The sequence below is a fragment of the Tursiops truncatus genome, chromosome 2 (genome assembly GCF_011762595.2).
Source record: "Tursiops truncatus isolate mTurTru1 chromosome 2, mTurTru1.mat.Y, whole genome shotgun sequence".
NCBI lineage: Eukaryota > Metazoa > Chordata > Mammalia > Artiodactyla > Delphinidae > Tursiops > Tursiops truncatus.
In genome coordinates, this window is record NC_047035.1 from 107,641,806 (window position 1) to 107,665,116 (window position 23,311).

Sequence of the window (23,311 nt, forward strand, 5' to 3'; positions counted from 1 at the left end):
AAAAAAAAGGAGCAAGGGAAGAAGTACCTTTTTGGTGAAACATACCTCATCTTATGGCTTACTAGTTTATTGCTTCCAAGGATTTAAAGCCATGTTGGTTTTATAGTCATGTGGATAAACAAGGTTTTTTGTTTTTCTACCTATTTCCTAAGTCACTGAAACTCTGTCACAAACTTACAAAGCATACTTGTATCTACTGGCTCATTTTATCCTTATTATCATTTGGGGTAGACAAAGAAGGAATCATTTTCCCAACAAGTCTGGGGAGCTTAAATCCCTTGCTCAAATGTTCATGTTGAAAACTGGAATTAGCCCAGTTTCTCTAACTGACCCATAAGCCCTCTAACCCCAATCTTGTCATTAATTTAGATGCCTTATACTGGCCTCATACTATCTCTGTCAGTCCCCTCTCCTCCTACGCACTCCAATAAGTAGTGGCTCAGCTTTCCAGACATTTCCACAAATACTTGTCAATACATAAACCTTTCTAGTCAGGCCAAGATCCCAACAGTTGTTTCCCATGCCACATGCTTATTTCCAACTTCCCTGCCACTGTTCCTGTTATCCCCCTGTCTGGAATGCTCTCCTTTCCTCATTTATTTATTCCCTCCCTCACGTACTCATTCATCATCTATAGTAAGACCTCACTATGCAGCAAGCACTGTGCTAGGAAGTGTGGCTACAGAAGGTATTGTTCAGGCCTCAAGGAACTTATAGAATTTATTAAATTACAACTATGTGCAAAATACTTTACACATACAACTTCTCTCCTTACAGCAACCCTAGAGGGTAGATATTATTAGTCTCATTAAAGATGAGGAAACTGAGGCTCAGATTTCCCAGGGACTCAGCTGGGCCTGGTTTCGAAGACAACACTTCCCCTACTCAACACTGCTGTTCCTCACCTTTCCAAAGTTACTTAAATTCTAGGTCCAGATCCTATCCTACTTTCTCCATGGAGTTGTCCCATATTTTTCTGGTAGACAGTGATTTCTCTAGTCCCTTTTATCCTACAGCACTCAGTGTCAGTACCAAACATTTCAACGTCTAATCGTAGCCTATCTTGTACTGTCTCTAATTGTTTGGAGCCTATATGTGGTAACTGGCTTAGCAGACATTTATGAAAAAAGAACAAGAGATCTTAGAAATAATAAATATGAAAGCAGAAATTAAAAAAAAATCAGTTGCAAGATAAAGTTGAAGATTATTTTACAGAACGTACAACAAAAAATGAAAAAAATGGGTAGGGGATGATAAGAAAATTACACACACACACACACACACACACAAATCATAAACATATGTTCTAGAGAGGGAGAACAGAGAATACAAACAGGGGAGAAATCAAAGACATATTCGTGTTCCCAGGAATGAAGAACATGAATTCCTAGATGGAAGGGCCCACTGAGTCCCCAGCCCAATGAGTGAAGAGACCAAAAACTAGGTACATGATTCTGAAAATCTCGAACGCTAGGGCCACTAAAAGAGCCTCAAGGTGTGCAGAGGAAACAGAGATTACTGTCAAAGCCCTGGCAGTCAGCATGGCACTAGACTCTCAGTAGTGACACTGGAAGCCAGAAGAGACAATAGAGTGATGCTTCGAAACTCTAAAGGAAAATGATTCCCAACCTAGAACTCAATATCCAACCACACTATCAATCAAGTGTAAGGGATGAAATACAGACACTTCCACATATGCAAGATTTCAAATGTTCACTTCCCATGTACCCTTTTCTCAGGAGGATGCATGAAACAGGAGAGCCACGGAAGAGCTATGAAGGGAAGACGCGGGATGACAACTATGCAACCAGCCTAGAGAACCACCAGTCCATTCATGAAACAAGAGGGAGGGAGATGACTCCAAGCAAAAAAAAGAAAGAAACTGACAAAAAAATACGTAAAGGATGTATTTTACTTACGGAGGCATTAGTGATAGGTACACAGAAAACAGCAAAGGAAAACAAGAAAAAAGAAGAGAGAAGTAGAGGAAGGCTGCGAGACAGCCTAGAGTGAGGGCTGCGCTCATCCGCTGCTGGCTCCCCTACAGCCAGGCTGCCCAGCTCTTTCCTGCATCCTCTGAGGAACATCAGTGCCTTTCCAAGAGAGCTTTCCTTTTAATTGAAGTTAGAATACATTTATCTTACCCGCTAGAAAAAAGAAATGTCTAATTTAAAAAAAAAGTAATATCTGGAGTAGGCCACGAAGAGCTGCAAAACAAAGGAAATGTGATGTGGTACACCACACAGCTTAGTAGTAAATAATACTGACTTCACTTAGCAAGGACGGAATACTGATTTACCCAAAAGAACGCTATAACCACACTGCAAGGATTGAGGAAGGGAAAAATGTGCTTCTTGGGTGGATGGGTGGGGAGGGATGGTAGCGGTAAGAGAGCTAACTAGTTTTCCTTAAAAAGTCAAAAAAAAAGACCTTTAAAAGAAAAAAAGGGTCAAGAAATAGCTGTATACTTATATTATTTAGAAATGTAAGTAAACATCAGAAGAAACAATTAAAATTTGAAAATGGTTGTCTCTAGAAACAGAATTAGGAGAAGGGATAAGTATAAACAGTACTATTTTGCAAGCTTTCCTTTGATTAAAAAACATAATTAAAACAGCAGGGTTTCCCTGGTAGTGCAGTGGTTGGGAGTCTGCCTGCCAATGCAGGGGACATGGTTTGGAGCCCTGGTCTGGGAAGATCCCATATGTGGTGGACCAACTAAGCCTGTGCACCACAACTACTAAACCTGCATTCTAGAGCCCACGAGCCACAACTACTGAGTCTGCATGCCACAATTACTGAAGCCTGTGTGCCTAGAGCCCGTGCTCCGCAACAAGAGAAGCCACCGCAATGAGAAGCCCACACACTGCAATGAAGAGTAGCCCCTGCTCGCTACAACTAGAGAACGCCCACGTGCAGCAACGAAGACCCAATGCAGCCAAAAATAAACAAACAAACAAACAAACAAACAGCAGGATCTACCATTAAAATGTGCCTACTCTGCGTCAGGTAGCCAATACACATTCCCTCAATAAATTCTCCAACAACCCTCTAAGATAGGTTTTATTATCACTTATTACTTGTTACCATAATGACAATCCCAATTTCCTAGGACAGTTGTGAGAATTAAATGAGATGATACATTTCATTTTGTCTAGCACAGTGCCCGGCACAAAGTTAAATTCAAGAGATGTTAGCTCTTATTATCCTCAGGGAAAAGAAGAACAGATAGCGGGAGGGAAAAACAACATGAATACAGGGCTGAGTAAAGAGCAGTTCCATCTGACTTAAGAATACGCGTTAGGACTTCCCTGGTGGCACAGTGGTTAAGAATCTGCCTGCTAATGCAGGGGACATGGGTTCGATCCCTGGTCTGGGAAGATCCCACATGCCATGGAGCAACTAAGCCTGTGCGCCACAACTACTGAGCCTGCGCTCTAGAGCCCGCGAGCCACAACTACTGAGCCCACGTGCCACAACTACTGAAGCCCGTGCGCCTACAGCCTGTGCTCTGCAACAAGAGAAGCCACCGCAATGAGAAGCCCGTGCACCGCAACGAAGAGTGGCCTCCACTCGCCGCAACTGGAGAGAGCCCGCGCAGCAACGAAGACCCAACACAGCCAAAAATAAATGAATAAATTAATTAAAAAAAAAAAGAATACGCGTTAACCAGCCAAGCATTGCTAGGTTGGCAGCCAGATCAGAAAGGGATGTGAATGTTACTACCTTAGATTATGGACAGGCAGCTGTGGTGAAAACTCTCACAATAGTCTAGGTTAGGGGTGAGCAAGCTTTTTTTGCAAAGGATCAGACAGCAATATTTTAGGCTTTGTGGGTTATACGGTCTCTGTTGTAAGTACTCAATTCTGCCATTGAAGCAGGAAAGCAGCCATAGATCATATATAAATACATGAGTGTGACTGTGTAATAAAACTGCACAATAAAATTATATTTACAAAATAAGCGGTGGGCTAGTTTGACCTGCAGGCCCTAGTTAGCTGACCTCTGATCTAAGTGAAAGGTAAAAGAAGCCAGAACAAGGCAAGAGCCATGAGAATGAAGAGACAGAATGAATGTAGGAATGCTGTAGAGAGAACAGGTAAAAGAGGTGAAGAATCTCTCTTTCAACAGACACACACACACACACACCCAGGTTCTCCTCCAATCACTGTCCTAATTCTGTCCTCTTGTGGTCAAACTTGGCATTTCCATTTCCTCATCTCTTAATTCATTCCTCAACCTGTCTCCTGGCTAATCATCTGCTGAAACTCTTACAAAGCCACCAAGAATCTCCTATCTGTTAAGATCAAATGACTGTTTTTTTCTTTAAATGTGATTTTAAAAATATTTATTTTATTTTTGGCTGTGTTGGGTCTTTGTTGCTGTGCGCAGGCTTTCTCTAGTTGCGGCGAGCCGGGGCTACTCTTCATTGCGGTGCGTGGGCTTCTCATTGCAGTGGCTTCTCCTGTTGCAGAGCACGGGCTCTAGGCGTGTGGGCTTAGTTGCTCTGCAGCATGTGGGATCTTCCCGGACCAGGGCTTGAACCCGTGTCCGCTGAATTGGCCGGGGGATTCTTAACCACTGCACCACCAGGGAAGTCCCAAGATCAAATGACTCTTGATTCATAGTGTCTTCTTCTTTCCTCTTGGTTTCCATTCCTTTCTAAAACTCTTTAATCATTTAAAACCCTCATTCTACAGGCTCTTTCAGATTAAGTCCTCAAGGTGCTATTCCTCCTACTGGTCTTTCTTAAAAGAAGAGAAAATCCTCACATGATTTTAAAACTTTTTTTCAAATCATGAACTTATTTCCAGTGGGGACTGTTTTTTCTGCAGCACTCTTTTTGCCCTGGTTGCAGAGGAATTCCTACACAGCCATTTATATTAGCTTCTGGAGGATGCACCATGGATTTCATTGCTTCAGGATCAGTTTTTGCACTGTTTGGTTTGGGAATGGGTCATGTCGATCCACATGGTGCAGGACTTGGGCTTCAACTTCTCATAGGAGACTTTTATGTTTCTTTATATGCAGAAAAGTAGGTAGAAACAATGGGTAGAATTTTTCTTATCATCCTCTCAGCTTTACTCAAGAGATTTCAGCTCTTTGTCTTTTCTCCTATTCCTGTGTGAACTTCAAAAGCCCAGCCCCTGGATCCTAGCTCAAGAGTTGGCAAACTATGGCTGGCTGCCTGTTTAAGAATTAAGAATTTTAAAAATATTTTTAAAAGGTTTATGATTGTGCTACAATGGCAGTGTAGTGGTTATGACAAAACCCATAATGGCCTGTAAAATGTAAAATATTTATTATATGGCCCTTTACTGAAAAAGTTTGCTGACCCTTGGCCTAGCTTCTACGGCCTATATTCCATCAAAATCTTCTTTAGGCTTCAATGGCAAAAGACATCCTTCAGACCTTAAATGACATGTATGCACATGTGTATAAGACATTGTAGGCTGTGTCTCATATGTGCTCATGAAACACTGTACTTCTTTCTTGAATCCCTTTATTCTCTTGGCGTCTGTGACATCCATTTCTTCTACCTTTTCTCTTTGATCTGCCTCTTCTCATTTTCCTTTACTGGTGCCAATTCCACTGCTACTAGTAGTTGGTCCTTTTTAGGAGTCTGGTCCTTGGCTCTCTTTTTTCCTTAACGTATATACTTTCCTGAGGCTATGGCTTCTTACAGTGCGGTTATTGACCTAGATTGTAATCACTTGGGTAATATTAAAACTGCAGGGACTTCGCTGGTGGCGCAGTGGTTAAGAATCTGCCTTCCAATGCAGGGGACATGAGTTCGAGCCCTGGTCAGGGAAGGTCCCACATGCCACGGAGCTACTAAGCCCGTGCACCACAACTACTGAGCCTGTGCTCTAGAGCCTGGATGCCACAACTACTGAAGCCCGCGTGCCTAGAGCCCGTGCTCCGCAACAAGAGAAGCCACCGCAATGAGAAGCCCGTGCACCGCCACGAAGAGTAGCCCCCGCTCGCGACAACTAGAGGAAGCCCACACACAGCAACGAAGACCCAGCGCAGCCAAAAATAAATAAATAAATTTATATAAAAAAGAAAAAACCCCTGAAAGTTCCTGGCTTGAATCCAGACCAAATGAGTCAGAATCTCTGTAGGTAGGGCCCAGGAAACAGAATTTCTTTTTTAAATATTTATTTATTTTTATTTATTTTTGGTTGCATGGGGTCTTAGTTGCAGCACGTGGGATCTTCATTGAAGCATGCAGGCTCCCTTGTTGCGGCGCGCAGGCTTCTCTCTAGTTGTGGTGTGAGGGTTTTCTCTTCTCTAGTTATGGCGCACAGGCTCCAGGGCGTGAGGGCTCTGGAGTTTGCGGCACGCAGGCTCTCTAGTTGAGGTGCGTGAGCTCAGCAGTTGTGGTGCATGGTCCTAGGTGCCCCGTGGCATGTGGGATCCTAGTTCCCTGATCAGGGATCAAATCTACGTCCCCTGCATTGTAAGGCAGATTCTTTACCACTGGACCACCAGGGAAGTCCCAGGAAACAGAATTTTTAAACAAGTTCTCCAGTTTCACTTTTGCATACCAAAACTCAAATTTGTGAACTATTGCCCTAAGCAATCTCCCTCATTAGCATCATTTTAACTATCAGCATTATGCTTATAACTAAAAATTATATTTTCAACTCTGCCCTCTCTCCTGAACTCCAGATTCTCACAGGAATTGTTTATAGGCACCTCCACCTAAATCTCACAGGCATAAACTTAACATGCACAAAAGATGTTCTTCCCAAATCTACTCTTCTTCCTTTGTTCTGTTTCAATTGATAGTACCACCTTTCACCCTATAGCTCCGGTCAGAAACCTGGGATCATTCTCCACTCTCCTCTTCCCTCTATTCTCATATATAAATACTGTTGTTTCTACCTCCTAAATACCTTTTGCATGGATCCCATCGTCTCTATCGCCAGCCACTGCCCCTGTTCTGCCTTTCATCTTCACAACTCCAGGACTGTCACAGTAGACTTCTAACTACAAGATGCCCTTACCTTTTCAAATCCACACTCCACAGAGTTCTTTTTCTAAATGCAAAATTTATGATCTTTCACTTGGATTTCAGCCATACTGCACAACTCCAGGGGGTACCAGTACCTAGAATACAAAGTCATCTAACTGGTATCTCCACTGTTCTCATTACAGCCAGAAGGATCTGATCATATTACTCCCTTCAGTGGCTTCCCAGCATCTGCAGAATAAAGTCTCAGCTCTTCACATTTCAGATGAGGCCTGCCCTGCTGTACCACTGCCAATCTCTAACCTACCATCTGGCCTTCCCACCCCTCCCTCACACTTTGTGCTCCATTTGGGCAGGATGCCCTTTGTGCCTTCACTAGCTCAGCAAATTCCTCTTTTTCTTCAAAACTCAGCTAGGGTGTCTCTTCTCTGTGCAGATTTTCCTGAGTCCTCTAGGCAGAGCTGACCATCCCCTCCTTCAGGCCAACTCTGATCTTGTGCCAGCTCATGTTTATTACGCCACTCTCCGCTAGACTTTGAATAACTCCTGCTAACTCTTTTAGCCCCCACACCTGGCACAGAATAGGTTGCATGGTAGATGTTCCTAAAATTTAAATGGGCCCAAATAAGTCAAGGGTGACACTACAGCTGGAGCCTGAGTACCTAGGAGTACAAAGGCCTCAATCAGAGGGAGTAGGAAAATCAGAAGAAACAGTTCATGGGGAAGCGGGGAGAGACAACAGTTTCTGCAATAAACATGCTAAGCTTAGGACTGTGACAGAATATCCAGGTGGAGAGGTCCAAGGGGGAACTGGAAATATAATATGCAAGTTTCAGGGAGAGATCAAGCCAGCACCAGAGTCAGAGATTTTTGGGACTCTGAAGCTATAACAGCTGATGAAATAACCAAGAGAGAATAATAACCCAAGAGAAGAAGGCAAAGAACACCACCTTGGGAATCATGAGGCAAGAGGAAGAAAAGACAAGATGACAAGAAAGAAAAGTTGCCAAGGAAAAAGATAAGTACTAGGTGAATGCAATGTTAGGAAAACTAAGGGAAAATAGTTTCAAGAAGGAATGGGATTAAGTATCTATGAATGACTAGGGGTACCCGGGTTGAAAATAGTACACTAAAGAAAAAAGTTTATGGAGAATAGCTTTTCACTCCAAACATTTAGAGCATTTATTTTTACTTGAAGCAACCTAAATATTTGTTTCCCCTGAGCTGTAAAATTAAAAGTGCAAACATCAAACTCTCTTGGGGTTCTCCATGTACATATCCAGAGTCAGAAACCACAGGGCACTCATAAGAGAAATCACGCAGCTCTCTGACTGCACAGACAGAGCCATTCTGAACAGCAGAGAGAAAACAAAGTCAGGATAAATAAAATCTAATCTGGGTTATACCTGAAATAGGACCCAACTGTGCCATTTTCCCTAGCCATGGAAGAGGTTCTGGGCCAGGCTCAAAGAGAGACATCATGAGGTTTGATTTCTTCTTGCTGTCAGCTTGGGAGTAGAGCATTCCGTGCCATTCAGGACTAGATGGAGAGAAGATGGAAGATCAGAAGAACATCAAGCCTGGGACTATCAAGTTAAATAACTCTAGCCTGTGTTTTTCTCTTGAGAGACATGGTTTTCAGCTTTGAAATTAGGTGCATTACTTTTACTAAAGTCAAATCCTAAACCTAAAAATGCATACTGATGTCCCCTAATATTACCATTCCTTGGGGACAGGTATTATTATTCAATTATGTAGATATGGAAATCAAAAGCAGTCTTAAAAGAGAAAAAAAAAAATCACAAGGGCAGCAAGTAGCTGCAGGGGTGGTGACAAGTAAGGGCTGAGACCTATAGGTTTTTTCAGCCGCCTCCGAATCATTCACAGCAGTACCACAGAGAGAAGCCCTTCTAACAAAGGGCACAAGGCCATCACCCAGCTCTGCTCCCACTTCTCAAAGGGCCCCAGGTGATTCTCCTACTCAGAGACAGTACAAGTAGCCTGAGTACCAAGAAATATAGCAAACTGATACCTAATAAGAATTGCATTTTTCTTTCTGGATCAGCTAATTTTAACTCAAGCAGAAAAGGAGCCATGCTTCCTCTGAGCATTCCTAACCTCTTGATTTTCTCTACCAGTCAATCCCAGGTGATGGCCAGAAGACGACCTCTTCTTCTCTGACAACAGGTATTATAGAAAGGGAAGCAGAGAGTTTTGCAGATTTTGAGACTACAGCGAAAAGTGAAAGCTAGAAGGGCTTTCCTCATAGGGAAGGAATACAGCAGAGCGGTTACGAGCATGGGCTATGGAGTCACAATACGTGGATAAGAGCCTGGCTCTTTCATTTACTAGCTGTGTGACCTTGAGCAAGTACCATGACTTGCTCTCGAAGCCTCAGTTTCTTCATCTAAGGAATGGGGATAATACTGATACCTCCTGTGTAGTGAGGTATATAAAGTGCGTAGAGAAGTACCTGGCACATGGTAAAATGTTCAATGTTATCGGTATGTTTTTTCATTTAGTTTTACCTCCTCATTCTATAGCTGAGGAGTCTGTGCATACTGCATAAGATCCTACAAGTTAGTAGCATTACTTAAACTGACTCCAGGTTTCCTAGATAGGATGGAAAAGAGGAAAACTGAGAAAAGATATTATATAAAGGTAATATAATTAAAAGACTCACTCTGTACTTATTCTAGGGGATGCTTTAAAGAGTAGTGTAGAAGGTGATAGTACGTGGGAAGGATATGGCAGAAAGAGAAAAAAAGTGACGAGATCCTTTCTATTCTTTCTTTCAGAAAAGTCTGGGGAATACTTCACTATAAATTGATTCTCCCTTTCACTCAACCAAAGGTAAAAAAGTTTCTTACCCTAATTGAACTATCGCCACCATTCCTTCCACTTTTAGGCTGCCATGGAGCAGGACACAAAAGTTGGGTATTTTGCCTGCAATCTGATTGGCTGAATTTTCATCTTCGTTGTCATCCGTTATACCAGTACCCACCTCATCACCTTCTATGAAAAGAAGAGAAAACCAGTCAGACTGAGATTAGCTACAAAAACTCCAAACTCCACTTGTACTCTTGGCTCTTTCTAGCCTTGGAAGGAAAGTATACAAAATTATAAAGGAATATTATAACAAGTAAGAAAAACTCATATTCTGGTTTTCCTATGTCCAAATAAAAATCAGTTTTCACATGTTATATGAATTCCACTTATATGAAACATCCAGAAGAGGCAAATCTATACAGATAGGATATCAGTAGTTACCTGAGGCTGAGAGAGATGGAAGGTTATGGGTTGATAGCTAAAAGGTTTCTTTCTGAGGTAGTGAAAATTCTAAAATTCTGATTCAAAAATTGTGGTTATGGTTGCATAACTTTGTAAATACACTAAAAACTACTGAATTGTACACTTTAAATGGGTGAAATGTATGGTATATGAATTATATTTCAGTGAAGCTGCTACACAAAAAATCAGCTTTCCATAGTTTCTACTGGAACACTAAGCTAGAGGCTCTCTGGGGGTTTCAGGCACCATCGAAACAGAAACAGATTCAGAGATGTCAAGAGTGTTCTCAACTGACAGCCTTCAGGCAGCACGTGGATGGGACACCCCAAAGAACAGTGACTACTCCATAAGCTTCTTGACTCACTTCTCCAACTCCAGGTTCTCTCATACACTCTGCTGACAAATGAATGAATCTTCCTCCAATTAACTTCCTTCTGGAACTATCTGTGTACTCAAGCTGATTCAAAGACTTTCTAATTCAATAGAAAGATCTTCCTGGTTTAGTTTGACATTCAACAGCCCTTACAACACAGCTCCATTTTGCCTTCCCATAGTTTTCTTCCCACTGTTTTCCTATACAAACTCTTTGTTTTGCCCACTTTCTTTCTTGGCAATTTATATGGGCACGCAGAATTCCCAGGACCTTAGGAATAAGGTAAACTCAGTTGTTATCAATATCAATAACAGTAAGGTAAAGTATAAACAAAAGGATCATAATCGGTCATCTGTGAGAACATATCAAAGATTCTGTCTATGAATGTGTGATGGAGGGTTATGGAATACCTAACACTCCAACTGAGATAACCATGAGTAAATGGAATGTGGTCATAACTCAGTGAGTGGAAACCTGATTGTATATACTTCTTGGAGAAAGCTGGTGAATATAAAGGAGACGGTCAGCCTAAAACATAGAAAAGAGAAGTTTAAAGTGCTAGAGACTAACATTCTCCAGAGAGATGCTGAACGTAGGAGATGACTTTATAGTTGCTGGAGAAATACATTCTGCAGTAATGAGGCCTCACAAGGACCTGGATTCATTCACTCATTCAACAGTATTTACTGAGTATCTACTATGTGCTAGGCACCAGTAGAGAACAGGTGTGGTTTCTCCCCTTATAAAGCTGTATTCCACATTGATCAGGCAACCTTCTGAGAACTACTTTGGTCTCCCCAGCATGCTCCCACAGGGAAAGGCAGAGCCCAGGATGAGGGACTAAGCACTGTCATCTCTAAAGAGGATTTCCACTGTAAATTAACGAAGCAGCACACAATAAATATGTGTCAAAATGCTTTCCAGGGCTTCCTTGGTGGCGCAGTGGTTGAGAGTCTGCCTGCCAATGCAGGGGACACAGGTTCGTGCCCCGGTCTGGGAAGATCCCACATGCCACGGAGCGGTTAGGCCCGTGAGCCATGGCCGCTGAGCCTGCGCGTCCGGAGCCTGTGCTCCGCAACGGGAGAGCCACAACAGTGAGAGGCCCACGTACCGCAAAAAAACACCAAAAAACCCAAAAAAACCAATCTAATAACTACTCCTTTCCCCCAAATTCTGCAAAATGGGCTATTCTACTATCTTACATTTAAGAATAACTTTAGATAATAAGATACTTCATATGTATCACTGGAATAGGAAGAGAACTCACCTTTGTTAAGTGCTATAGGTAGAACCAGATGTCTGGACAGAACAGGGGGACTTGAAATATCAGCTATATCAATAAATCCCACTATTTCCAAATCTGAAAAGAAGGAATCAACATAGAATTAACTCGTAACAAACAATAAATGCTGGAGACGGTGTGGAGAAAAGGGAACCATCCTACACTGTTGGTGGGAATGTACCAATAAACTGGTACAGCCTCTACAGAGAACAGTATGGAGGTTCCTTAAAAAACTAAAAACTGAGCTACCATGTGACCCAGCAATCCCACTCCTGGGCATATATCCGGAGAAATCTGTAAGGATGCATGCACCCTGATGTTCACTGTAGCACTATTTACAATAGCCAGGACATGGAAGCTACCTAAATGTCCATCGACAGAGGAATGGATCAAGAAGATATGGCACATATATACAATGGAATATTACTCAGCCATAAAAGGAATGAAATAATGCCATTTGCAGTGACATGGATGGACCCAGAGATTGTCATACAGAGTAAAGTCAGTCAGAAAGAGAAAGAAAAATATCGTAAAATATCACTCGTATGTGGAATCTAGAAAAATGGTACAGGATTTCCCTGGTGGTTCAGGGGTTAAGAATCCACCTGCCAATACAGGGGACATGGGTTCGATCCCTGGTCTGGGAAGATCCCACAGGCCCCGGAGCAACTAAGCCCACGCACCGCAACTACTGAAGCATGCGCGCCTAGCGCCTGTGCTCTGAAATAAGAGAAGCCACCGCAATACGAAGCCCGCACACCGCAACGAAGAGTAGCTCCCATTCGCTGCAAGTAGAGAAAGCACACGCCCAGCAACGAAGACCCAATGCATCCAAAAAAAAACAAAAAAAAAAAAAAAGAAAAGAAAAATGGTACAGATGAACTTACTTGCAAAGCAGAAACAGAGACACAGATGTAGAAAACAAACTTATGGTTATCAAGGGGGGAAGGGGGAATGGGATGAATTGGGAGATTGGGATTCACACATATACACTACTGTATATAAAATAGATAACTGGGCTTCTCTGGTGGCGCAGTGGTTGAGAGTCCGCCTGCCGATGCAGGGGAAACGGGTTCGTGCCCCGGTCTGGGAGGATCCCACATGCCGCGGAGCGGCTGGGCCCGTGAGCCATGGCCGCTGAGCCTGCGTGTCCGGAGCCTGTGCTCCGCAACGAGAGAGGCCACAACAGTGAGAGGCCCGCGTACCGCAAAAAAAAAAAAAGAAAAAGATAACTAATGAGAACCTACTGTATAGCACAGGGAACTCTACTCAGTGCTCTGTGGTGACCTAAATGGGAAGGAAATCTAAAAAAGACTGGATATATGTGTATGTATAACTGATTCACTTTGCTGAAACTAACACAACATTGTAAAGCAACTATACTCCAATAAAAATTAATTAAAAACAAAGAATTAATTTGTTATGGGAAAGTACATTATTTTCTATGTACTAGATTTCATAAACACAAGGTTTAGATCGGGAATTCAAATATGATGACTAGGAAGGTTATTAGAAGTTTCTCTGAATGACTCTAATACTTTGCATTTTAAGTAACTAAGAAATTAAGGACAACTGTCTTTTATTTAATGGACTTAAGTTATACGACAAATCAGCTAGACTATTTTTATGAGGCTAGGTCCCCAGCCAAGGCAAAAGCTTAACGGTTAAGTCTCTCTGAATAGTCAGGATGTTCAGGTCACCAGGGGGCGTCATAGTAAAATACTTCCACAACAACTGCAAGCAGCTATGCCTGGAGGGTAAGGCTTTTGCATTAAAACTGTTTCCCTGAGAAAGAAATACATTCTCTACAAAATCAAGGTAGCAGTGTACATATGACAATGGTTTCTTTGCTTTATAGAAGCTGTATTAAAGACCAAAAGTATTTGTTGAAAATCTAAAATAAGTTAAAAAAAAAAAAAGTTGTAACCCAAAGAGTACTTTCTGGAAGTTTTTTCTTTTCTTTTTTTTTTTTTTTTTGCTGTTCGCAGGCCTCTCACTGTTGTGGCCTCTCCCGTTGCAGAGCACAGGCTCCGGACGCGCAGCCTCAGCGGCCATGGCTCACGGGCCCAGCCGCTCCACGGCACGTGGGATCTTCCCGGACCGGGGCACGAACCCATCTCCCCTGCATCGGCAGGCGGACTCTCAACCACTGCGCCACCAGGGAAGCCCTGGAAGTTTTTTCTGATTATATAAGTAGTATAAAAACTTAGAAAACACTAAAAACTGTAAAGAAGAAAAATAAAGTCACTCATCATTCCTCATCAAAGGAAACCTCTATTAATATTTTACTGAATTGCTTTTTAGTCTTTCTTCTAGGCATATACACATTCATATTCTCAAAACAATGTTTTAAAAAATCAGGATCATGGTGAGTATACCATACTTCTTAAACATCAGGAAATCTGCTTCTCTGGAGTTTTGCTATCATTACCTTCTTTAGCTGAGTAACGAATGAATCAGCATAAGCAGTTATATATTTTTCATCTGAGTAGAAAAAGGCCTATGTTTTAGTGGTTTAAATATAAGCTATAACAAAAATCTTGGACTAGAAGCTTTTATAAGTTAGTCCATTAAATAAAGGACAATTATCCTTATTTTCTTAGTTACTTAAAATGAAAAGCATTAGAGCCATTCAGAGAACTTCCAATAACCTTCTTAGTTATCATATTTGAATTCCCCACCTAAACACTGCATTTGTGAAATCTAGTACATAGAAAGTAATGTACTTCTGGGAAGAAAAGATCTATTTGAAGTTACTCATCCTAAAAGGGTGGGAGGGAAGTGGAATATAACTGGTTTGAAGGCAACAAAACATTTGGCACACTGCTGTCTAGTCACAATGAAAGAGATGGATGACCTATTTCTAGCAGGAGCAGAAAATAAAGGCACAGAAAACAAAACAGCCTGCGCACAGCCCTTCACTCAAAAACTCCTTAAAGTCTACACACCCAAGAATGAAATGAATTTCCAGCTGTACTTAATTTTAATCATTTAAAAATTTTTTCATTATATCTTTTATTATTAATTAATTTTTGGCTGCTTTGGGTCTTCGCTGTTGCGTGCGGGCTTTCTCTAGTCGCAGTGAGCAGGGGCTGCTCTTTGTTGCGGTGTGCGGGCTTCTTCTCACTGCGGTGGCTTCTCTTGTTGCGGAGCACGGGCTCTAGGCACGCGGGCTTCAGTAGTTGTGGCTCACGGGCTCTAGAGCGCAGGCTCAGTAGTTGCGGCGCATGGGCTTGGTTGCTCCACAGCATGTGGGATCTTCCCAGACCAGCGCTCGAACCCGTGTTCCCTGCACTGGCAGGCGGGTTCTTAACCACTGCGCCACCAGGGAAGTCCAATTTTAATCATTTGTTGATTGAACAATTACCTAGTGAACATCTACTAAGCATCAGACACTAAGCCAGGCACTGAGGGTGTGCAGTGGTGACTCGAAACAGTGATGGTTAAACATATACCCACCACTCAAGGAGTCCACCTGCCAATATGAGACAACTCTCTTCTCTACTACCCCTTGTTACTTTTGATTATTGGCTTTGCCAGTTTAACCTAAGCATAGCACTGGCAACATGGTAGAAGCCATAACACATTGCTTTCTTTTAGTCATAATACAAGCTGCAGGATTAGAGGGGTACAATATATCACAACTGAGACCTGAGAGACCATCATTTCTCCTAGAGATTCCACTCACCTAGCCAATAAGAACTAGAGGAAGTGACTTGTCCAGGGTCACAGAGGAAAAGTCACACAGCCAAGTCTAAAAGCTAGCTCTTCATATATGACCTTAATAATGACGCTAATCCGTCTTACTATCTCTATTAAGAACTACCTCAAGGATTTCAATGCTAGTGAATCTGGCCCTGGTTTCCAACTCTAGTAATTTGTGGTTATAATCATCTAGGATCAGAGATTAACTCATGACCTCACCACGGAAGACTACTAATCTGCCACCCCTTAGGCAATGCAACCTCCCATCCAAAGTATACTGGCATTTCTTTTCAACCCTCCTGGAGAGAGGAGAGTAAAAGTCAGAAGTTAGAAGAAAGTAGGGATAACAGAAGAACTAAGAATGAAGTATAAAAAAAGTTACCTGTGTTAATGACTTTAGGGATAGGATCGATTTCCTCATCTACAATAAAAGGTTCTGGCCTGGGGAAGACTTGCACATCAGCGGTTAGGTGGCCACACTTGAGAACAGCATGGAAAGGTGTATATGCCAGATCTATCAGTTTTCTAGAATATGATGATTATTTGTTACAGAAAGAGTAATATGATACGCATAATTTTTTTCAAGTAATCTTTTTAAGATGTCAAGTTTGTTTTCCCTTCAAGTTGATTCCAAAGCTATGATCTGACCATTTGTGAAACAGAACAAAATCTGATATTTTTGGTGAGGAAATTTCAATTCTGAAAAGCCCAAAAGCAGTTAAATCTTTGAAATTGCTGTCATTGTAAGGAAGTCAATACCTATAGACATTATAGATTTAGTCATGCTTAATTTAAAAGGGAGTCAACACTTAAAAATCACTACTACCAATCATTTTATCTGAAAAATGTGCAACTTGGGGAAAATGAAATGACACAACTAGAAACAGTAAAATAGATATTATTGTCTGACATCAAATTATAATGCTGGATTGTAAGAAGGCAAAAAAGTATATACTCACCCAAACATAGACTGTACATTTTTCAAGCACAGGGGGCCATCAATAGTAAAAATCTGCCCTTCACCATTGTTTAAATCTATAAGACGTTCAAGGCAATCCAAGGAATCAGTGCTCTGAAGCTACAAAGCAAAACAGATGACTCTTTTAAAGTGGCATAAAATGCCAGATTGTTATCAGTACACTAAGGTCACAAAACGAAGATGATTTTTTTTAACAATGTGAGAAGGAAAATAACTAACAATTTTGACTCAAGGTTACCAAAGAGGAATGTTATATAAAATTATACCAGTAGAGCTATTTCATTCCAAGTAGTTTTGCAAAGATTCAGAGGTGACCACAGTTGGTATTCACATAGCACCTTCCCTTCCAAGTGTTTCTAACATATTTTGGTAAGAACCATCATTATTTATATTTTAAAGATAGAAAAACTGAGGTGAAGAAAAGTTAAATAACTTTCCAAAATAAATGGGAAAACCAGGAGATAAGAGTTTAATAAAACATACATCAGAGTAATGTTACTTAACAACAACAAAAAATCAAAGCACACTTCTGTCAACATTTCTGGTGTGATGGACATAAGAATTCCTAAGTGAGGGAAACACCTAACACCAAAAAGAACATTCTGACTCTGTAGCATCTGAAGAATCTTTGTGGGAAGTAGGACGGATAACAACTCCAGCTATGTTTCCTGAGATGTGGCAACACTCTGCTTTCAGAAAGCATTTGAGACATAGAGTCTTTTCAAATATAATCAGTAATTAGTGTCAGTTGAAACAATGGAGTTCAATGTTATACTATAGGCATGCCTCATTTATTGAGTTTCGCAGATATTGCCTTTTTTTTTAAACAAAGGTCTGTGGCAAACCTGTGTCAAGCAATTTTATTGGCACAATTTTTCCACAGGATTTCCTCACTTTGTCTCTGTGTCACATTTTGGTAATTCTCGCAATATTTCAAACCCTCCACCAGCAAAAAGATTACAACTTGTTGAAGGCTCAGATGATGGTTAGCACTCTTTGGCAATAAAATATTTTTAAAATAAGGTATGTACATTGGTTTTTTTTAGACAGTGCTATTTATTGCACTCTTAATAGACAACAGTATAGTACAAACAAAGCTTTTTTTATATGCACTGGGAAAAAAAGAAATTAATGCGACTTGCTTTATTGTGATCCCCGCTTTATAGTGGTGGTCTGGAATGGAACCTGCAATATCTCCGACATATGCCTGTATATGTAATATAATATTAATGGAATATACTAAAAAATATATTCCATTTCTGAGTCCTAAAATGTATCTAATCAAACTAAAAAGAACTTAGTAAAAAGCATTACCTCCTCCAGATTTGCCATGCACATGATATATAACTTAGATGGGAAAGGAAAAGGTAGTGGGAACCTGTTGCTCTCACTGCGTTGGCTGTGAGTAGCTAGGGAGTGCCGCAGTGACCCTCTACCAATGCCAAGACAGCCATCTGTCACCAGAACAACCTGTTTGCAAAAAGGGAGAGGAGTTTTGTACATGAAATAACATATTTATTTAAAGCAGTCTCATTTGGCAATGTTTTCATTTCTCCCTAATTGCATTTACACTGAAAAATGTACCTCTGCAGGAATACAAACAAAGATGTGAATAAATCTCAACAACATTTGTCAAGTGAAAGATGACAGACACATTGTATTGATACGATTCTACACATATATATTAAGTTCAGACCACGTAAAACAAAACTAAGATAAATCAAATAGGGGTTGTGGGGTGATACTGAGTAGAAAGGGGCATGAGAAAACTCTGTAGGGTAATGGAAATGTTCTATATCTTAACTGGAGGAGTGGTTACATAGGTATATACATTTGTGAAAACTCAGTAAACTGTATACTTAAGATCTATGCATTTTACTGTATTTTATCTTATTAAACCTTTAAAAAAGCACCTACCTATGAACACTTAAAAAAAAGACAAAACCATTCATAACCAATTCTTACTTAATTGTATTAAAACTAGAACGCTATCTCTTAGAGAAGGAGTTGGCACCTAAGACACTGGTGTCAAAAATGGCATAAAGGGTACTTCCCTGGTGGTCTAGCGGTAAAGAATCTGCCTTCCAATGCAGGGGACACAGGTTCGATCCCTGGTTGGGGAACTAAGATCCCACATGCCCTGGGGCAACTAAGCTCACGTGCCCTGGAGCCTGCGCACCACAAAGAGAGAGAGAAAACTCGCATACCACAACTAGAGAGAGGCCTGCGCACCGCAACAAAAAGATCCCGCATGCTGCAACTAAGACCTGAAGCAGCAGAAAAAGAAAAAAAGAAAAAAAATGGCATAAGGACCTATTTTACGTGTGTCCCTAGGAAATACCAGCACAGAAGTCTGAAGACTGAACCTTGACACTTTATTTTCAAAGATGACAAACTTTACCTACCCCTGCTCAACTAAAATGACAACTGCATTAAATATGTATTTATAAAAGCCATTTAACCAGACATGGACAAGATCTTTAAAATGCATTCTTAATCAACCAATAATTTTTAAAAGCCTTCAAAACATACCAACAATAGACATTAGTTACAAATCATTTTCCTTTTCCTCACTGTTTAATGCAGTCCTTGGGAAGTCCTGGGTGGACTTCCCAAGCAATCCAGGGGAGGATTGTTTTTGCTCTCCCTAGCCTAGCCTAGTAACTTAACAATAACAAACCAGTAAGTCAGTATTAGGTGGTTGCACCATGTGAAGTGCCAAGACTGACACTTACTTCTAAAGCCCAAGAATGCTTAATAGAGGTCCCCTGGAGAGATGTCATCTCTTAGGAAGACAGTCAAGGCAAATCCCTCTTCTAGGTACCAACAATTGCTACATAATGATTTACTTCTGCCACTAGCTTTTTCAGATGCTGTGTGATAATGAAATATTTCTTGTAATGTCAAAATGAGACAGACTTTACTCAGATAATGAAAACACAGTCCAGCTCTTTAAAAACTTGGTTAAAAACATTCCACATTAAAACAAATCTGTTTGATAGTAACTGATCATAAAAACAATCACTAATAACGTCCACCGTGTTTTGGACCTGGTTCACCCCAAAACTCACCAAGCAAGTCTAAGTGGATCCAGGCCCAGCTCCTTCCCCTCAGGGTACAGTATATCTCAAATTCAGATTCCTCCTTTTTGCAAAGGAAGAAAAAAATATTAAAAGGCAGAAGTCTGCATGGTGCACAAGGTCTGGCTCTTATGTGTTTTCTGAGTTTCTTCTCTAAAACCACTGAAGAAGTAGCAAATGAAACTGTGCTACCTGCTAGCTTCCAGTTCAGAAGATATTGACAACAAAACTTCACTTATTCTTTATATTGCTAGGAAATTAGACAGTCTGTATGCATGGTTTTATGAACTAATGTTTATGAAGCAAGGTGACAAAGGTTTTTATTTCTGAAAGGAAACTGATCAAAAGGTATTTACTGGCTTTTTTAGCAAGTGTCCACTAAAGTGATCTGATTTTTAACCTTTTAGTAGTAGCTCAGGGTCTTCACTAACCCATGAGTTCATACTGTATAAAATAACTCAACTACCTGAGTAAGAAAAAACAGTAAGAAAAAACAAAAAAGCTTAAAAAAAAAAAGCTGGGTTTATTGAGATATATTTCATAAGCAACAAAATTCACCCTTTTTAGTATATAGTTCTATGAGTTCTGACAAATGCATTCAGTGATGTAACCACTTCTACTATCAAGATACAGACCAGTTCCATCACTTCTCATATTCCCTCATGTTTTATTTGGGTCAGCCCCTAACCTTTCCTCACCACAAGGCAGCCACAATCTTATACTTATTTAAAAAACAAATATCGGTGATGCTACTGACACTACTGAGGAATCCCGTATTTGACCCTATAATAAAAAATCATATACTATGGCCCACTGCCTGTTTCTGTAAATAAAGTTTTACTGGAACAGAGCCATGCCCATTTATTTACTTATTACCTGTGACTGCTTTCATGCTATGACAACAGAGTTGAGGAGTTGCCACTGACACCCGCAAAGCCTAAAATACGGAAAAAGTTTGCTGATTCCTGTTGTAGACTATTATGATTTTCCTTTTAGCAACTTTTCTGTTTTCTCCTTTAAAATATGCTACCACTTCTCAAAGAACCTGTTTATAGCAAACTTCCAATTGCTACAACTCTGCTCTGATTTGATGCTATATGTGGACCTATTGTGGACTCTTAAGGAAAGGGCAACAGATTTTATGACATACACCTCACTTTTTAGACAACCCAGGTAGTTGAGAAGGTTAAAAGTCTGCTGAATAAATGCTACACTGGAATAATGAAGATAGACTATATTGTACTGATGTTTACAATTATATCACTCAAAATTATAATCGCCCCTTCCAGGGGGTGTTCTAAAATTCCACTGTGAGCCCTTTGTGTTTTATACAAACAATGCTAGTTTGAGGTAAGTCAATTTACTAGGAGGATGCTTTCCTTAAAGGCATATTTGTGCTGCTTTCTGAATATATTAGTGTTGATTTAGTGCCTTCTTTTAAAAAGATACCAAAAGTGTATAATACAGTTTGTGGAAATTACAATGTATGCTGTGTCAGAGCCTGAACAAAAATGAAGCGCCTCAGTGGTTAATGATTTTAACTTAGGGCAAAGAAAAAGAATTGATCATTACCTGACAAGGAATTGCACCACCCCATTCTTGCTGAACGATATTGCAAACACCAACTAATGCAGACTCCAAGCAGGTTTTATCATAATCATCCATATTACTTAGTGCTTCCTGATTGAATGAAAGATAAAATTGCTCATTATTATTTACTGTTTTAATTTGTTACCAGAAAAAAACATAAACTGTTCAAAGCATGAATGTTACACAGGGGACACTGTGTTTCTGAGAGCCCAAATCATACGTTCTTAAAGAAAAATGGTAAAAAAGATTTCCTCAACTATAAAGGATGATTAAAAGAGCTTCCCTGGGCTTCCCTGGTGGCTCAGTGGTTGAGAGTCTGCCTGCCGATGCAGGGTACATGGGTTCGTGCCCTGGTCCGGGAAGATCCCACATGCCGCGGAGCGGCTGGGCCCGTGAGCCATGGCCACTGAGCCTGCACGTCCGGAGCCTGTGCTCTGCAACGGGAGAGGCCACACAGTGAGAGGCCCGCGTACCACCACAAAAAAAAAAAAAAAGAGCTTCCCTTTATTCTGTTCTCTCATCAGGTGAGAGTGAATTGTCCATCAAGTTCATATCTTTATTAAGTGGACCTTGAAAGAAATAATTAAAATGAAAAACGTTTGAAGACATCACAAAAATAATGACAAAATTTACTGAATACTATCATCATTCTAGGCATTTTACATGCATTTAATCACGACAACATCCTATAACGCAGTGGTCCCCAACCTTTTTGGTCAGGCACCAGTTTCGTGGAAGACAGTTTTTCCAGACGGGGGGTGGGTGGGGCGGGGCAGGGGATGGTTAAGGCGGTAATGTGAGCGATGGGGAGCAGCAGATGAAGCTTTGCTGGCTGCCCACTCCTCACCTCCCGCTGTGTGGCTGGGGGTGGGGGTTGGGGACCCCTGCTATAAGGTATAGATAATGAATCTATTTTTATTTTCTTTATTTAAAAAAAATTTCATTTATTTATTTTTGGCTGCGTTGGGTCTTCGTTGCTGTGCACGGACTTTCTCTAGTTGTGGTGAGCGGGGGCTACTCTTTGTTGCGGTGTGCAGGCTTCTCATTGCAGTGGCTTCTCTTGTTGCGGAGCACGGGCTCTAGGTGTGTGGGCTTCCGTAGTTGTGGCAAGCAGGCTTCAGTAGTTGTGGCACGCAGGCTTCAGTAGTTGTGGCTCACAGGCTCTAGAGCGCAGGCTCAGTAGTTGTAGTGCACAGGCTTAGTTGCTCTGTGGCATGTGGGATCTTCCCGGACCAGGGCTTGAACCCATGTCCCCTGCATTGGCAGGCGGATTCTTAACCACTGCGTCACCAGGGAAGCCCAATTAACCTATTTTTAAAATAAGGAAACTGAGGTACAAAACGATTAGGTCACTTTCCCAGGTCTTACACCTAGAAGTGGCAGAATCTAGATTTGAACCCAGTCAGTCAGACTCCAGGACTCAACCATTACTCTTCACTACCTATATAGCAATTCTTTAAATTTCAGAACTGCTGAACATCCAAGATTCTTAGTTTACTCATCTATAAGAAATCCAGTGCAATTAAAAAATGAAAAAAAAAAAAAAAAAGCTTTTGAGTCACTTAAAAAAATGTGAGATAGGGACTTCCTTGGTGGTCCAGTGGGTAAGACTCCATGCTCCCAATGCAGGGGGCCTGGGTTCGACCTCTGGTCAGAGAACTAGATCCCACATTCATGCTGTAACTAAGAGTTCACATGCCGCAACTAAGAGTCCACACGCCAAAACTAAGAAGCCCACATGCTGCAACTGAGACTCTGCATTCCACAACTAAGGGTCTGCATGCTGCAACTGAAAGTTCACATGCTGCAACTAAGACCCGGTGCAGCCAAAATAAATAAATAGATTTTTTTAAAAAATGTGAGATAATAAATGATTTAACAAAATTTTATTATTTATATTTTAAAAAGCAAACTATACTGATCCTGGATTTCTAAACTGCCTAGCAACTATCAAACTGTTCATTTTAATTCCACAAACACTTACTGACTGCTCACTATGGGCAAGGAACTGTGCTAGGTATTGTTGGGAATA

At 40.9% G+C, this 23,311-nt stretch overlaps 1 protein-coding gene across 3 annotated transcripts in view; it reads right to left on the bottom strand.

Moving 5' to 3' along the window:
* The window catches only part of INTS14 (integrator complex subunit 14), a 35,013-nt gene that overhangs the window by 5,929 nt on the left and 5,773 nt on the right, over window positions 1-23,311 (bottom strand). For 2 of the 3 annotated variants that reach the window (XM_019948525.3, XM_019948522.3), the window contains exons 3-9: window positions 21,262-21,369; window positions 17,924-18,079; window positions 16,590-16,708; window positions 16,013-16,155; window positions 11,911-12,003; window positions 9,850-9,994; window positions 8,386-8,519 (exon numbers count right to left, since the gene is read on the bottom strand). In XM_019948525.3, the coding sequence (XP_019804084.1) occupies window positions 8,386-8,519; window positions 9,850-9,994; window positions 11,911-12,003; window positions 16,013-16,155; window positions 16,590-16,708; window positions 17,924-18,079; window positions 21,262-21,369 (898 nt within the window). The remainder of the gene's footprint in view (window positions 1-8,385; window positions 8,520-9,849; window positions 9,995-11,910; window positions 12,004-16,012; window positions 16,156-16,589; window positions 16,709-17,923; window positions 18,080-21,261; window positions 21,370-23,311) is intronic. The other variant, XM_019948527.3, reaches the window with a different exon arrangement.